Below are 18,516 nucleotides of genomic sequence, written 5' to 3' on the forward strand. Positions count from 1 at the left end.
AGCAACCTACACAATGAATTACTTTTAGTATTGGTAGTAACCATCTGGATGTCACAGTGATACAGTCTACTACTGCTGCTAAATGGGGAGAGTTTGTACTACAAGCCAGCAACACAACAACAAAGCAGTGTGTCCTTCACTCATGAGTTCTGCTTGCCCGGCACACTGCTGTCCTACAGAAATTGAGGGAAGTAGCTAACTTTAGACAGTGTAGCTAATACCAGGCCAGAGTGACAGCCAAATAAAGCTAATTTGTTGATTTTGTAGTCCGATAAAAACTGAATAATTCTGAACACTCTGGTCCCAACTGTCCTAACATGAGCAGATTCAAATTCTCGCTGAAGTTTCTAGCCACAAGCATACATTAGCTAGCTGGGGAGGGCTCATTAGGACAGCTGACTGAACTGAATCCGTTTGTCAGTCACACTCAACTCAACCGCCATACTATGACCACAGACAATAAAACTGACTACAACGGTGGATATTGCTCGTCCACCTGCCGCTAATGCTGTGCATATACTACACGATTTCGAAAATTGTAACAACTTGGATGTGCTCACATTTTCAGAATTCCTTGTCACAAATTCTCGGGACATCTGACAGCTGGAGAGGGGAACAGCCATCATCCGTGCATCCTTGATCCGCTCAAACTACGCAAGCCCCGACATACTGGTCCTTGCTTAAGTTCATAGGATTTCCCCCGATCATGAAAATTTGTCTGGCATTGCAGAAACATGGTCAATTCCTGCCAAAATAGGCATAATGGTAGATTTAAGACAAGTGGAACTCTTGGGGAAAAAACGAGGTCACATCATGACATCAGTGATCTTCAGGTTGGAAAGTCGGAGTTCCTGAAAGATGCCTGAGATTCCGAGTTGAAATTCCGAGTTGGATGACCGTTCAAATCAAAATGAAAGAAAAGTTATCTAGCAAATTCAGCAGACTGTGGTGAGACAGAGGTTTTTGAAGTGCCGTCTTTATCTTATTACTCATCGTTAAGGCCGTGTTTGATGTGCTTATCATTGCACAAGCAGCTTTTTTCCCACTCCTATCGATATTTTGTATTTATTAAGTCATACAAGTGTTACATTGCATGAAGTTTAAAATGCATTCTGTCATTATTAAATATGTAATTACTATTTAACAGAAAAAATAACATTTAATTAATAAAATATTTTATCAGTCGTCTTCCTCAGGGGATGACGACGCAGTCTTTGCAAGAGGCAGGGAATCTGATTTAAATGACCCTCAACTAGCGGCTCAGTCATTTCATTCAGGGTATGAGGAGTTAGCCGGGGGTAAACCTGCCCAGGAGCAGGTTAGTTCTGAAGGACTCATTGCCATAGAAATGTACCTAGCTAAAAGTTGAGCCACTTTCAAATGACTGGTTATCCCGAGTTTATCTAAATCCTCAAGCCTGCTTCGTAGGATACCCCTCTGATGTTGTGTCCTGCTTTCAGCCTGGGGTAAACAACACTGTTGTGACTCGATTGGTGTTATAGCCTCACAAGCATAGTGGTGGAAAAAAAGTGTTTCATAAAGAAAGTACTTACCCTGCTTTTTCACCATTAAAATCCATTTTAAAAATTCACAATTTAAAGGAGGAAATAGAAGCATTTGCAGCATGTATTACCGGCAGTGCACATCAAGCCCAGACGATAGTGGAGCGACATAATAGCTAGCGGCTGCTCAGGCTAGTGCAGCTTCATGTTGCAGTATTAATATTTCAAATCAAATCAAAATCTAATTAAATTATAGTCACATTCGCCGAATACAACAGGTAGACCTTACAGTGAAATGCTTACTTACAAGCCCTTAACCAACAATGCAAAGGATTACCCCCTTTGTTTCAATTTTTTGCCTAAAATCACATACCCAAATCTAACTGCCTGCAGCTCAGGCCCTGAAGCAAGGATATGCATATTCTTGGTACCATTTGACAGGAAACACTTTTGAAGTTTGTGGAAATGTGAAAGGAATGTAGGAGAATACAACACAATAGATCTGGTAAAAGATAATACAAAGAAAAAACCAACCGTTCTTTTGTATTTTTTTGTACCATCATCTTTGAAATGCAAGAGAAAGGCCATAATGTATTATTCCAGCCCAGGTGCAATTTAAATGTTGTCCACTAGATGGCATCAGTGTATGTGCAATGTTTTAGACTGATCCAATGAACCATTGCATTTCTGTTCAAAATGTTGTGTCAAGACTGCCCAAATGTGCCTAGTTTTTTTATTAATAACTTTTCATGTTCAAAATTGTGCATTCTCCTCAAACAATAGCATGGTATTCTTTCACTGTAATAGCTACTGTGAATTGGACAGTGCAGTTAGATTAACAAGAATTTAAGCTTTCTGACAATGTCAGATATGTCTATGTCCTGGGAAATGATCTTGTTACTTAAAAACCTCATGCTAATCGCATTAGCCTACGTTAGCTCAACCGTCCCGTGGAAGGGACACCAATCCCGAAGAAGTTTAAAAAAAATTATAATAATAATACGGATAAGAAATAAAAATAACAAGTAATCAAAGAGCAGCAGTAAAATAACAATAGTGAGACTATATACAGGCGGATACCGGTACAGAGTCAATGTGCGGGCGCACCAGTTAGTTGAGGTAATATGTACATATGGGTAGTTATTAAAGTGACTATGCATAGATGATAACAAGAGAGAGTAGCAGCGGTGTAAAAGAGGGGGGGTCTGGGTAGCCATTTGATCAAGTGTTCCGGAGTCTTATGGCTTGGGGTTGGAAGCTGTTTAGAAGCCTCTTGGACCTAGACTTGGCACTCCGGTACTGCTTGCCGTGCGGTAGCAGAGAGAACAGTCTATGACTAGGGTGGCTGGAGTCCGACAGTTTTCAGGGCCTTCCTTTGACACTGCCTGGTATAGAGGTCCTGGATGGCAGGGAGCTTGGCCCCGTTGATGTACTGGGCCGTTCGCCCTACCCTCTGTAGTGCCTTAAGGTCGGAGGTCGAGCAGTTGCCATACCAGGCAGCGATGCAACCAGTCCGGATGCTCTCGATGGTGCAGCTGTAGAAACTTTTGAGGATCTGAGGACCCATGCTAAGTCTCCTGAGGGGGAATAGGTTTTGTCGTGCCCTATTTATGACTCTCTTGGTGTGCTTGGACCATGTTCGTTTGTTGGTGATGTGGACACCAAGGAACTAGAAGCTCTCAACCTGCTCCACTGCTGCCTCATCGATGAGAATAGGGGCATGCTTGGTCCTCTTTTCCTGTAGTCCACAATCATCTCCTTCGTCTTGATCACGTTGAGGTAGAGGTTGTTGTTCTCACACCACACGGCCAGGTCTCTGACCTCCTACGTATAGGCTGTCTCGTCGTTGTCGGTGTTGTGTCATCTGCAAACTTAATGATGGTGTTGGAGTCGTGCCTGGCCGTGCAGTCATGAGTGAACAGGGAGTTCAGGAGGGGGCTGAGCACACAACCATGAGGGGCCTCTGGTGTTGAGGATCAGCGTGGCGAATGTGTTGTTACCTACCCTTACCACCTGGGAGCGGCCCATCAGGAAGTCCAGGATCCAGTTGCAGAGGGAGCTGTTTAGTCCCAGGGTCCTTAGCTTAGTGATGAGCTTTGAGGGCACTATGGTGTTGAACGCTGAGCTGTAGTCAATGAATAGCATTCTCACATAGGTGTTCCTTTTGTCCAGGTGGGAAAGGGCAGTGTGGAGAGCAATAGAGATTGCATCATCTGTGGATCTGTTGGGGCCGTATGCAAGTGGAGTGGGTCTAGGGTTTCTGGGATAATGGTGTTGATGTGAGCCATGACCAGCCTTTCAAAGCACTTCAGGGCTACAGACGTGAGTGCTACGGGTCGGTAGTCATTTAGGCAGGTTACCTTAGTCTTTTTGGGCACAGGCACTATGGTGGTCTGCTTAAAACATGTTGGTATTACAGACTCAGACAGGGAGAGGTTGAACATTTCAGTGAAGACACTTGCTAGTAGGTCAGTGCATGCTAGCAGTACACGTCCTGGTAATCTGTCTGTCCCTGCGGCCTTGTGAATGTTGACCTGTTTAAAGGTCTTACTCACATAGGCTGTGGAGAGCGTGATCACAGTCTTCCAGAACAGCTGGTGCTCTCATGCATGTTTCAGTGCCATTTGCCTCGAAGCAAGCATAGAAGTAGTTTAGCTCATCTTGTAGGCTCGTGTCACTGGCCAGCTCTCGGCTGTGCTTCCCTTTGTAGTCTGTAATGGTTTGCAAGCCCTGCCACATCCGACGAGCGTCAGAGCCGGTGTAGGACGATTCAATCTTAGTCCTGTATTGATGCTTTGCCTGTTTGATGGTTCTCGGAGGGCATAGCGGGATTTCTTATAAGCTTCCGAGTTAGAGTCCCAAAATGGCAGATCTTGCCTTTAGCTCAGTGCGGATGTTGCCTGTAATCCATGGCTTCTGTCGATGCACTTATTGGTGAAGCCAATGACTAATGTGGTGTAACTCCTCAATGCCATCGGAGGAATCCCGGAACATATTCCAGTCTGTGCTAGCAAAACAGTCCTGTAGCTTAGCATCTATTTCCTCTCAGACAAGCATTTTGTTGATGAGACTATAAAACAATTAGTTTACAAAGTCCGCTATTTATTCTGCATTTTGCAGTCATTAAAAGTATTGTGTGTATTAGGCCTACTCACTTCAGAAATCGACAGCTCAATGTTTTAAACTTAATGGCCACAAAGTTTTGGTAAATCAGTCAGTCGGCATTTGTAGATCAGTCAGTCGGCTGCCGCCTGCAGTCGTTTTGATGCTCTTGAACACAGTCAATGTCACTTCTCTGGCTAAGTGAGTTGGTATGACCCAATCCAGGTAGGAATGTTACCAACTGGGGTGTATTCATTAGTGGAAACAGGTGGATAACGTTTTGCTATGAAAGCTGGTGTTTTAATATTCCTGCGATCTCCCTTGGCTGTGAGATGTTACTTCCCAGGGCACAATGAACAAAAAAGACAAAAGACAGGTGTTTTTTATTTATTCTTGAAATTATTTTATAAAATCGCATTTATTTATTGACGTTTTATATATATATATATATATATATATATATATATATATTAGAGATAGATTTATATATAATTTCATCAACTAACAATTTTGAATATTTTCCCTTCCCCACACCCCTGTATGACCTGTAATGATAGTGGGGTGCAGGAGACTGGTGGGAGGGGATATAGGAGGAAAGGCTCATTGTAATGGCTGGAATGGAATCGATGGAACAGAGTTGATGTGGTTTCCATATGTGATATATTTTCCATTTATTCCATTCCAGCTATTACAATGAGCCCGTCCTATAGCTCCTCCCACCAGCATCCACTGGTGGAGTTTGAACCCCTCTACAGAGAGTTCTGTAGGATCAAAAACGTAATGTATCATGGGTAAATTGTGACTGACTGATCTACAAATAATAATGAGTAGTTATTTATGATGCAAGGGTCTTAGCAGATGAATCAGTTGGCAGTCGCCTGTACTGTCGGCTGCAATGTGGAACAAGCCCCTTGTGTGATGCTCCTCAGTGTTAATGGGTAAAGGGGAAGGAGAGGGGGTGAGGATGAGTTTAAGGACTGGAACAACACAGCATGCCGAGAATAGGGTGAGGTGAGAAGTGAGGGGGGTGAATGAGGGGGAGTGCTATATCGACAACACCACCACTTTTCATACTGGTGAGAATACCAGAGCGAGAAGATGGACAAGGGATGATTGATTTCTCTGTCACATAGGAAGTTTGTGGAAAATAAATAAAAATGGTGGCCTATCAAATGGCACTCTATTCCCTAAAAAGTGCCCTACTTTTGACCGGAACTAGATACCTTTTGACAGAAGTTATCTACTCTGTAGGAAATAGAGGTGTCATTTGGGATGACCAAATATGCTCAAATAACTAATCAGTGCATTCCATGACTAAGACTGGAAACAGCTGCCAAATAAACAACAGTATGTAATCAAGATGTAAAAGGCCAGTTGATCCAAATATGTATTATTTTAGTTCAGCCCTATCAAATGACACATCAATGCCGCTCAGTTAAATTTCGACATGGTCTTACTGTTAGTTTTTCCACTTGTCATTTTAATCAGTTTTGCACCATAGCTCAATGTTTCAATGTTTCCCCTTGCCAAAATATAGAGTAGGTTATGTCCAATAAATTGAATGGCCTCTTCTCTGTGTTCCTTTGGGTCTGTGAGGACAACGGATGTTTCTGTTATGCATATTCACTACAGATTCTTTAGAGACTTTAATGATCTCATATTGGTTCCTGAGATGTTTAACATGTTTCCAGGCATTGTAAATATGTGATAATCTGTGTCTGTACGACAAACACACATTGGGAGGTGAGAACCAAATGGAGATCAATTCACCTTGCCCTCTCAGAGCCTGGGGCCCACATCCACAAAGGGTCTCTGAGTAGAACTGCTAATCCAGCATTTGTCTCTATAATATTACTCACTTTGATCTAAAAAGCTAAACTGATTCTAGATCAGCACTCCTACTTAGATGCTTTGTGGCCCTGGTGAGAGCTCTTGGAAAGGAGACCACAAATTAGTATTGGGAGATACCCATTCTCTCCTTGGCCCTTTAGGAAACATCACTAGATGGAGAAAGAGGTCAAAGGTGAATTGCACTGCTCCCTAAGGCCACTCCGGAAAGACATTTAAACCTATCAGCAGTAAAAATAAAATAAATAAAAGATGAGGTAAAAACAAATCTAATGCAATTGGGAAAAATAAGCATTCCTCTACATAGATCTCACCAAGTCACTTCAGCAATTATGCCAATGAAGAAAGGATGTATTTTGAGTTTTTTAAGGCTTAATTTGAGATTTATGTTGGCCTTATTAAAACAAACAGACTCCATTGGGGATCTGTTGAATTGCTCCTCTTGAAGAGGTGAGCAATATGATGGAATTTCTTACATCCACCATATTGCTTACTTATTTGATGACTTGTTCTAAAATGAGAGTATATTAGAGGTGAATGACAGACCTAATATGCTGCTCAATTACAAATCACTCCTTGGTCCCTACCAACTATGCACTTATGGCACATTCTTAACAGCACATTCCATTCAGAGATGGTTGAGCTATATCCAAAATAGCCTACCTATCCAGACCCTTTCACAACTACAATAACTGCCTAGTAACCTGTTCCTAGTGCTCAATGTCCTTTAGCCAACTTCTCTGAGCATCGTTGTGTGTATGGCATGACAATGAAATTCACTAAAGCACATACCGAACTGAGAGCAGGCTAGGTGCTGATCTGTTGCACCCTCTACAACCACTGAATATTATTATTTGACCCTGCTGGTAATCTATGAACGTTTGCACATCTTGGCCATGTTCTGTTATAATCTCCACCCGGCACAGCCAGAGGAGGACTGGCCACCCCTCAGAGCCTGGTTCCTCTCTAGGTTTCTCCCTAGGTTCCTGCCTTTCTAGGGAGTTTTTCCTAGCCACCATGCTTCTACATCTGCATTGCTTGCTGTTTGGGGTTTTAGGCTGGGTATCTGTATAGCACTTTGTGACATCAGCTGATGTAAAAAGGGCTTTATAAATACATTTGATTGATTGATACCTAGGTCTAGAGATTGATTTAGAATAGTTAATAGATGCTCAACCCTCTTCTCTAGCTGGAGTTATTGTTGACAGTATAATATAACCTAAGCCAGCTGGGTTCATCAGTCAGAAATGCTCTTCCCTTTTTGTCCTGTGTTGTGTCCTTTTCAAATCTATAACCTTATCAACACATCTCTTTATTAAGCTGATATCTCAGAGGGAGAGCTAAAGTTCCACTTGATTGAATTTGATAGTCATGTGTACTCCAGAAACACTTGTGACATCATCACTCACCATATATGGATTTCAGCACAAACAGAATGTTCAACTTGCAAGTGTGAAGTGTCATGACTTTCACCCAAGAGTATGTTTAGTGGAGTTTAAATAACACCTGTTCTGTATGAGCTGCAGCTTTCTCTTGACCATGTGCAGTAGACAGACTGAACTGTGTCAGGTCATACAGTACCAGTCAAAAGTTTGGACACACCTAATAATTCCAGGGTTTTTATTTATACTATTTTCTACATTGTGAAGATATCAAAACTATTTAACACATATGGAATCATGTAGTAACCAAAAAAGTGCTAAACAAATCAAAATATATTTTAGATTCTAAGTAGCCACCCTTCGCACACTCTTGACATTCTTTCAACCAGCGTTATGAGGTAGTCACCTGGAATGCTTTTCAATTAACATATGTGCCTTGTTGAAAGTTAATTTGTGGAATTTCTTTCCTTCTTAATGCTTTTGAGCCAATCAGTTGTGCTGTGACAAGGTAGGGGTGGTATACAGAAGATAGCCCTATTTGGTAAAAGAAAAGTCCATATTATGGCAAGAACAGCTCAAATAAGCAAAGAGAAACAACAGTCCATCATTACTTTAAGACATGAAGGTCAGTCAATCCGGAAAAATAAGAACTTTAAACGTTTCTTCAAGTGCAGTCTCAAAAACCATCAAGCACTATGATGAAACTGGCTCTCATGAGGCCCGCCACAGGAAAGGAAGACAGAGTTACCTCTGCTGCAGAGGATACGTTTATTAGTTTCCAGCCTCAGAAATTCCAGTCCAAATAAATGCTTCAGATTAAGTAACAGACAACATCAACTGTTCAGAGGAGACTGTGTGAATCAGGCCTTCATGGTCGAATTGCTGCAAAGAAAACACTACTAAAGGACACCAATAATAAGAAGACTTGCTTGGAAAAGAAACAATAGCAATGGACATTAGACCAGTGGAAATCTGTCCTTGGTCTGATGAGTCCAAAAAGATTTGGTTCCAACCGCCATGTCTTTGTGAGATGCAGAGTAGGTGAACAGATGAACTCCGCATGTGCGGTTCCCACCGTGACTCATGGAGGTGGTGTGATGGTGCTTTGCTGCTGACACTGTCAGTGATTTTATTTAGAATTCAAGGCACACTTAACCAGCATGGCTACCACAGCATTATGAAGCGATACGCCATCCCATCTGGTTTGCACTTAGTGGGACTATCATTTTTTTTATTGACTTGCCTAGTTAAAAGGTAAGAACAAACTCATATTTTCAATGACGGCCTAGGAACAGTGGGTTAACTTCCTTGTTCCGGGGCAGAACGACAGATACCATGCCAGCTCGGGGATTCGACTTCGCAAACTTTCGGTTACAAGTCCAACGCTCTAACCACTAGGCTACCTGCCGCCCCTGTTTACAATAGGACAATGACCTAACACACCTCCAGGCTGTGTAAGGGCTATTTGACCAAGGAGAGTGATGGTGCTGCATCAGATGACCTGGCCTCCACAATCACCCGACCTCAACCCAATTGAGATGGTTTGGGATGAATTGGACAATAGAGTGAAGGAAAAGCAGCCAACAAGAGCTCAGCATATGTGGGAACTTCTTCAAGACTGCTGGAAAAGCATTCCAGGTGAAACTGGTTGAGAGAATGTCAAGCGTATGCAAAGCTGCCATCAAAGCAAAGGGAAGCTATTTGAAGAATCTCAAATATATTTTTATTTGTTTAACACTTTTTTGGTTACTACATGATTTCATGTGTTATTTTATAGTTTGGATGTCTTCACTACAATGCAGGAAATAGTAAAAATAATGAAAAACCTTGGAATGAGTAGGTGTGTCCAAACTTTTGACTGGTACTGTGCATGCTGTCTAAATGGGAAAAGGAAGAAGTTGTCTCCTAATGCAGATCTAAGTCAGTTTGGAGATTTTCTACTTGGGATTTGAAGGTTAAGATGGTTCTGGAAAGGAAACGTCAACCTTGAGTGTCTAAGTGCCAGTATAGAAAATACCTTGACAATGCCTGCACTGCTGGAGTGATTGGGTGAAGTTTTGTTATAGTTCTGAGACTGTCACCGGCTTAAGACTTCATTTCCCAGGGTGCTTTACAGTTAACTGGCTTTCAAAACAGCCATCTCGAATAGAAACTGACTTATCAGTGAAGTAGCACTTTGAGCTTGAGGAGTTAGGTATGTTGTGAATATGGACAGATTTGGAGAAACTGATACAAGAATAGGTTATCTACCAGTAAGGAGTCAAACAACATTTCAAGAGCAGCATGTAAACCTCAGCTATACACTTTAAACATTTGAGGGTAAATGTACAAGGCATTGTTCTTTAAATAGACTATTATGGCATCCGACCATTGTCTCTCAAAATATCCCTTTAAAGCATCCCCCCAAAACATTCACCCCAGACCCATCCCCACCCAACAGTCTTACATTGATCTACAGAATGAATAACCATTGAAAATATATACTATTGAATTCCAGTGTACATTTACGGTTTTCCCCCCCCCCATTGGTTTTTCAAGTTTAAAAAGGGTCCTCAGTGAACATAATCCAATTCCAGAAGACTGACACTACCGTCTCTTCGGCTGAGAACTTAAGTCAGCATTTGTGTTTTGTTTTTCTACAAGCCGGATGGCTCTTGCTTTTTTCTCCTGTTTCGCTTGGAGAGGACTAGATTTGAGGGGTTAGGAAGCGCTACGACGTCACATGACTAAGCTAGAGCGGGGTGGTGAGGTAAGGAAGAAGAGGAAGCAGTTGAAAAAAAAGCCTGATCTTTTACAAGGCAGAGAGAGGCAGGAGATACGACTTCCTATGATGATGTGTCCTGTGTGTATTCCAGATCCATACATCTGATAGAGCAGGGAAGGGAAGAAAGAGAGTTCAAGGAAAGGGTGAGAAAGTAATGAGAGGAGGAAGAGAGAACAGGAACAGGTAAGAGAGGGAAATAGAAATGAGAGAGAGGTTTGAATAGTGAGAGTCCACTCCCTGTTGTTCCTGGCTCATCGGTAGACCAGATGTGATATGGTTCCAGGCTTAAAGTTGAGCTGGTGGTTGGGGACAAAGCTATGCTGGGGTTTTTTACGCGTGCACACATCTTTAGCGTACAGGCTCATGCACATGTCACATGACACCTTGGAGCAGTTCACGCAGGTGTGCGAAGCACCCGGCTTGTTACAGAACCCGCACCGTGACCCCCCCAGGCTTGCTCGGTCGCTATTGGCTACCATTGCCGACGACATGGCAACCGACTTGCAGGGAAACAGCTTAGTGGCCATGAGGGGTTTCTCCACCATCTGGGGGTGAGGGGGAGTGAGGGGGTGAGGGTGTATGTGGGGGTGTGGGGAGTGGGTGTTGGAGTAGACTGACAGCTTCTCCTTGACGGGGAGGTAACCATCCATGGGGCGGGGCGATTTGGGGTTGGGGTAGTCCTGCAGGCCGCAGCAGGGGGAGGGGTCGATGTCGTGACAGGCCTGGCACAGGATCATTTCACACCTGGGGCAGGATGCCAGGCTGGAGCAGCCCAGGCCACAACCCTGACACTTCACCCCCGGAGAGGTGAGTGCACTGTGGGTTTTGAGTGCCCAGCCATCCCTGGCATCCCGGGGCTCCCTGGATGGAGGTCTGGAAGGTGTCTGTCGACCTCCAACCCTAGGCCCACCCCTCTCTGTGTACAGATCAATTTCATCCAATGAGGAGAGGTGGTAAGAGGAGTAAGCATCGACCGAGGGCGGGGATTGAATAGGGAAGAAGTCAGGCACGGGGCTGTAGGAAGGTGGGTCAGTCACAGAGAACATGGAAGTGGAGGTGCTGGGCCTGATGATCTCATCCTTCATGTCCTCCTCTGCATCCACAAACAGAGGCTCCTTCCTCAGGCTCAGAGAGGCTTTCAGGACAGGCTTAGAGGCTGCGTGCCAATTCCCAGCTCCATCCGTAACATCCACTGACTTGGACGGTCTTCCCCCTCTCCTCAGATGGTGAGGGTGAGGTATGTCCATCGGTCGCACTGAGAGCCTGGCCATGTCGGCCCCAAGGCTATCTCGCCGTCGGAGGACCTCGGCACAGCCGGCCGCGTCATCCCGGCAGCCCCTCCGTTGCTCCAGGGCTTCCAGCTCAGAGGCTGAACCCCGGGCCAAAGCCACTACCTCCCCCAGGAGACGACACTCGGCCTGGGCCAGGAAGAGCTCGAAGGCTAGCTGCCGGAGGTGGGCTGGGCCACCTGGGTGGTCCCGGACGTGGAACTGGAGCTCATGGTCGCGGGAGTAGCCCATAGAACGCAGGAGGGAGCGGAGATCAGCGTCGCACACAGCAGACTGGAGAAGGTAGACGTACGGGCCTGTGAAGGTCTACAAGTGGGGATAAGGAGGACAGAGAGTTATGGAGCATTCCTGCAAATTAATTGTAATGCATACAATGTTTAACCTCGGGGACCATTTAATATACTACAACAATCCTGCCAGCTGCACAAAGCCTGATGACAGGAACACATCCAGTTTAGTAGCTTTAGATGATGGGTGCTGTACCTTGATGCAGCGGAACTCTTTCTTCCAGGGGAAGAGCAGCAGGTTGGTGCAGACAGTCTCCAGGGTGAGGAAGGCTCTCTCCAGGCCCTGCAGACTGCAGCCTCTCAGGCATCGAATGGCATTCTCCACCACCTCATAGAAGCGTACCATGCGGAACCTCTGGCCCGGGTCTGGTTGGTAGGCCCCCAGCAGGGCTGTGGCCGTGGAGAGTAGGGCCTCGCTGCCCCCCTCCAAGGTGCTTCCCCCAAGGCCCGCATTCCCCCCTCCGTCCTCTAGCCGCCTCTCCAGGCACACCACGTACCTCCGGAACAGGTCCTCTTGCAGTTTGGCATCCATTGGCGGCGCAGCAGTGGACTGCTTCAGCCGTGACACCCCTTCCTCGCTCCCTCTCTCATGCCCCGGACAACACTTTCAGCAGCCCCTCTCTGCTGACATCTCAGGACAGACACACAAATGCACTCCACTGAAGGTTGAGAAACGCACCTCCTAGCTCAATCAGGAAGCCGTCGCTATGCTTCAGATGAGAGGGGATCAGTAGGATTGAATTTAACCGCTTCCTGGTTGGGATAGCTAGGCTCTTGCCTGTAGGCCCACCATCTAATTTTGGGCATCTCTGGTTATTTTTTTAACTGGCAGTCCATGTAGGCTCTCCAGGGAAAATGTGGGGAATGAGATGAGGCCAGAGGGGGCTGGTGGTTGACGGTTTGGTGGCCCTGAGATGTATCCGGAGGTCTAGCCTCTGCCCTGTCATTTAACCAAAAGGTGAGTTCAGGGTCACTGGGCAGAGAGGGCTACAAGTATGATGCTGGGCCTTTTCTGAACCAACTCCAAGCTGCAACGACAAAGAGGGATATGATGTTGGATAATGAACACACCACATGCTTCACTGTGCCAATGAGGATGATGTATTGAGCTTGGGACACATCCCCTCTTTCTCTAGACTCATCCAACCTGCAAAGAGAATGCAATGCTGACATCATCAGGTGATTCAGAAGCAGCAGCAGCCAAAATGTTCCAAACATGCAAAATGGCCCATTGAAACAAATGGGTTGAAGAGCATCATTATCCGAGTTGCCTGTGTGTGAGAGAAAGGGAATATGTAGCCTAGACTTGCGAGTGTCACACACCCACTCTGCTACTGACACTGTGAACGTGCACTATAGGATGTATCGGGGGCAAGGATATTTTTACCCTCAGTTCACTTCATAACCATTTAGCCAGCAACTGCACTCCATCAACCTCGCATGACTTACCAAATAAAAAAACAAGCTGAAAAATGCAGACGGCTACATGTACATGGTATGCGGGTTAAGTATGACAAACGTTAGCTTTTGACCCAAAATGACATTTTGATGCATTTATCTCAAATCTGCATTTCACAGCAATATCATTGACATTCACATTCGGGTTTGCTTCATGTAGCTAACGTTCGACTAGCTATGGTGCTGCAAATAGACAATTCAGCAATCCCTTCGGGATGCTCTTAAATTCGCTAGCTAGAGTGACATGCAACGATTTCTAAATCGAAAGGTACAAGCGATTGCTATATTTTCGTGGAAAATGGAATCAGTAAATTACTGCTACTGCGCGTTGTAAGGTTAGACATGTTACGTTGACTAACTAGTTGGGACCTTCTCGAGCTAGCTGGCTAGAGAGTACGGTTTGCTAACAAACTAGACTGAAACGAATATTAGCTAATTCGAACAAGTTAGCCAACTATGCAATAACCACCATATGTGTCAGCTCTGGCTATTTGACAATCTTGACGCAAAGGACCAACTGCGCAAGGGATGTTCTAGTATTCCGCGTAGCAAGATAGCTAGCTACTACTAGCTAACTAATATCTGAAAATACATAACCAGCTGGGGTGGGTAGCTAGCTATACTAGCATGCGCTGTTCCCATCAGCTATACACAACCATTAAAAACATATTTCTACATCGAATTAAACAATAACGCCACACATCAACGTTAACCACAGTGATCAGCTGAGTACGCAGTAAAAGTGGCGTTTACAAGACAGAACTGGCAAGCCGTGATGTTAATGTACGTTAGCCACAGTAACTAGCTAGCAGCTGTGTCGGTCTGTGCCTGGCATGGGCCCGGCCCCAGCCCAGGACAAAACGCCCATCTATGCGAAGCTAGTGAGCTCGCTTCCCATCACACGAGAAGCTTGTATTTAACCATTTCCACTTATGAGTAGAGTTAGAAGCGAGTTGTACACATTTATGTTTCTACTATTGTAAAACCTTTTTTTATCAGAAAGACGCCACGAACATTCAACGCCTTACCTTTTCCGTCCTACTGCTGGAAATTCCCATCACCTCATTGCGCAAGCGCACTCTCTGGAGAGGAGCTTGGCCATGGTTATCAACGAGCCTGGGAATTTTATTTTTAGAAAAACTGCCCACTCAGAGTAAAGCTAGCTACATGTTATACATTATGCCTTATGTGCAATCTATGTCCATGTTGTGAGGACATTCCCACATTACTAAGACGACGAGGCCCACCATCATGTATTTTGTTTTCAATGCATTTTTGTGTGTATAGCGAGCTACTGGTGTATTATACATAGTAATATAATGATAATAAAGCTCTGGTCTTTCCATCGACATAATTGGAATGGCTACAATAGATTATTATATATCATGCAAATGTTTATCATAAAAAAATAGTGAATATCAAAACATTGCCCGTATTTCCCATATAACAATTATATTTCAAACAAAACGTTTTCACAGGTCAGTCAGATTTCCAAGCCTGTCAAACTTTTTTTTAAAGAGCTCAGTTAGGAGGGAATTGTCGAGTATATATGCCCATAATTACATGAGGAAACTTTTGAAAATAAACATATTCATGGGACCAGCGCCATTGCTATAGCATTACTTAGAATTCTTCCTAATTTATGTAGAGTTATGGGGTATTAGAATCCTCTTGTCCTAAACTGTGTTCTCTTCAACCTAGTTCGGAATTCATAAACAAATGGGAACTCTGTCGGGGGAAGCTTCGACTGGAAAAAATATTTTGAATGGTCATCCAACTCCGAATTACAAGCCCAACACTCGAGCGTCAAGTGCGTTCAAGACAACTCGGAAATCTCCTGCCTCCAAATTCAGTGCATTTAAGACAACTGGGAACTCAGGGGTAAAAACGAGTTCCGATTGGGAAAATTGTTTTGAACGGTCTTCCAACTCAGAGTGAAGATCATTGCCTTCACGATTTTTCCCAGTCAGAGCTTGTTTTTCTGAGTTACCAGTGTCTAAAATGTACCAATTATTTTAGAGCTCTGACTTCTCCGACCTAGAGATTCTTATTCGGTGAGGTGTAACACTCAGAGTCTAAGCCGTTTTAGCTGGGGGAGGGTGGTTCTACTAAACTATATGGAATTGTTTTAAGAAAGTCATACCAAGGATCATTGCGTTTTTGTACAACGCGACTCAGACCAGAGCATACCAGACCTATTTTCTCTCCATATCCCCGGATTTTTACCGCAAGCTCTGGACATTTACACCTGGATCTTGCAGCTAACTAGCTGCTATCCGAGTGACTATTGGCTAACATCAATTCCGGAGCAAACACCAATTATCCCGGAGCTAGCCAGCTGAAGAGTTCCATCAGCCACTCCTGGGCTACAATCACCTATCCGGACCCGTTTTACTGCCGATGCGGAGCCCCACCGGGCCTTCACGACTGGGATACCGACGTTATCTGCCCGAGGGAGTTATTCATCTAGCCAGAAGTTAGCCAGCTCACAAGCTAACGTGAGTAGTTCAGCTAACCACAGCTAGCGCTTATCAGCTATCCTTTAGCTCGGAAAACTATTGCCATTTTTGTACAACGCGACTCAGACCAGAGCATACCAGACCTATTTTCTCTCCATATCCTCGGATTTTTACCGCAAGCTCTGGACATTTACACCTGGATCTTGCAGCTAACTAGCTGCTATCCGAGTGACTATTGGCTAACATCAATTCCGGAGCAAACACCAATTATCCCGGAGCTAGCCAGCTGAAGAGTTCCATCAGCCACTCCTGGGCTACAATCACCTATCCGGACCCGTTTTACTGCCGATGCGGAGCCCCACCGGGCCTTCACGACTGGGATACCGACGTTATCTGCCCGAGGGAGTTATTCAACTGGCCCCTCCATCGCGACGTAACCTGAACGCCCATATGCTAACTGCGGCCCGCTAATCGTTAGCTGTCTTGAGCATATCGGCTGCTATCTGAACAGGTCTATCGAACAATCTTACGCCGCGGGCTAGCTTAGTGGAGGCCTCACTGCTCCATCTACGGCTGCCCCCTGGACACTATGATCACTTGGCTACATAGCTGATGCTTGCTTGACTGTCCATTAATTCACGGTACTCCATTCCGTTTATTTGTGTTTTATCTGTCGGCTCTGTGCTTTAACTCAGGATCTGTGTGTAGTTAATCCGACCCTCTCTGCCTAGCCGTCGCCATTTTTACCTGCTGCTGCTGTGTTAACTGACTAGCTGCTGTTATCTCACCTGTTGTTTTAGCTAGCTCTCCCAATCAAGACCTGCAATCACTTTATGCCTTATTGTATGTCTCCCTCAAATATCAATATGCCTTGCATACTGCTGTTCAGGCTAGTTATCATTGTTTTGGTTTGCAATGGACCCCGTAGTTCCACTCTCCGTACCTCCGATACCTCCTTTGTCCCACCCCCCACACATGCGGTGACCTCACCCATTGAGACCAGCATGTCCAGAGATACAACCTCTCTTATCATCACCCAGTGCCTGGGCTTGCCTCCGCTGTACCCACGCCCCACCATACCCCTGTCTGCACATTATGCCCAGAATCTATTCTACCACGCCCATAAATCTGCTCCTTTTATTCTTTGTCCCCAACGCTCTAGGCGACCAGTTTTGATAGCCTTTAGCCGCACCCTCATCCTACTACTCCTCTGTTCCTCGGGTGATGTGGAGGTAAACCCAGGCCCTGCATGTCCCCAGTCACCCTCATTTGTTGACTTCTGTGATCGAAAAAGCCTTGGCCTCATGCATGTCAACATCAGAAGCCTCCTCCCTAAGTTTGCCTTACTCACCGCTTTAGCACACTCTGCCAACCCTGATGTCCTTGCCGTGTCCGAATCCTGGCTTAGGAAGGCCACCAAAAATTCTGAGATTTCCATACCCAACTATAACACTTTCCGTCAAGATAGAACTGCCAAAGGGGGAGGAGTTGCAATCTACTGCAGAGATAGCCTGCAAAGTTCTGTCATACTTTCCAGGTCTATGCCCAAACAGTTCGAACTTCTAATTTTAAAAATTAATCTCTCCAGAAATAGGTCTCTCACTGTTGCCGCCTGCTACCGACCCCCCTCAGCTCCCAGCTGTGCCCTGGACACCATCTGTGAATTGATCGCTCCCCATCTAGCTTCAGAGTTTGTTCTGTTAGGTGACCTAAACTGGGATATGCTTAACACCCCGGCAGTCCTACAATCCAAGCTTGATGCCCTCAATCTCACACAAATCATCAAGGAACCCACCAGGTACAACCCTAAATCCGTAAACATGGGCATCCTAATAGACATTATCCTGACCAACCTGCCCTCCAAATACACCTCTGCTGTCTTCAATCAAGATCTCAGTGATCACTGCCTCATTGCCTGTATCCGCCACGGGTCCGCGGTCAAACGACCACCCCTCATCACTGTCAAACGCTCCCTAAAACACTTCTGCGAGCAGGCCTTTCTAATCGACCTGGCCCGGGTACCCTGGAAGGATATTGACCTCATCCCGTCAGTTGAGGATGCCTGGTCATTCTTTAAATGTTACTTCCTCACCATATTAGACAAGCATGCTCCGTTCAAAAAATGCAGAACCAAGAACAGATATAGCCCTTGGTTCACTCCAGACCTGACTGCCCTCGACCAGCACAAAAACATCCTGTGGCGAACTGCAATAGCATCGAAGAGCCCCCGCGATATGCAACTGTTCAGGGAAGTCAGGAACCAATACACGCAGTCAGTCAGGAAAGCAAAGGCCAGCTTTTTCAAGCAGAAATTTGCATCCTGTAGCTCTAACTCCAAAAAGTTCTGGGATACTGTAAAGTCCATGGAGAACAAGAGCACCTCCTCCCAGCTGCCCACTGCACTGAGGCTAGGTAACACGGTCAC

At 45.1% G+C, this 18,516-nt stretch overlaps 1 protein-coding gene across 3 annotated transcripts; it reads right to left on the minus strand.

Annotated features, from left to right (window-relative positions):
* Positions 1-4,975: 4,975 nt before the first annotated feature.
* Positions 4,976-14,736, minus strand: spata2 (spermatogenesis associated 2). Of its 3 annotated transcripts, none has more exons than XM_071348909.1 (3): positions 14,661-14,736; positions 12,371-13,202; positions 4,976-12,193 (listed from the first exon to the last, which is right to left on the minus strand). In XM_071348909.1, the coding sequence occupies exons 2-3, from the start codon at positions 12,704-12,706 to the stop codon at positions 10,850-10,852; spliced, it is 1,680 nt and encodes a 559-aa protein (XP_071205010.1). In that variant the 5' UTR covers positions 12,707-13,202; positions 14,661-14,736; the 3' UTR covers positions 4,976-10,849. The 3 variants fall into 3 exon arrangements, with proteins under 3 accessions (XP_071205010.1, XP_071205011.1, XP_071205012.1); XM_071348910.1 differs by having other exon boundaries at positions 12,371-13,321; positions 14,661-14,714; XM_071348911.1 differs by lacking the exon at positions 14,661-14,736 and adding an exon at positions 13,322-14,597.
* Between the last annotated feature and the right edge of the window lie 3,780 nt (positions 14,737-18,516).

The sequence above is a fragment of the Salvelinus alpinus genome, chromosome 17 (assembly GCF_045679555.1).
Source record: "Salvelinus alpinus chromosome 17, SLU_Salpinus.1, whole genome shotgun sequence".
Lineage (NCBI taxonomy): Eukaryota > Metazoa > Chordata > Actinopteri > Salmoniformes > Salmonidae > Salvelinus > Salvelinus alpinus.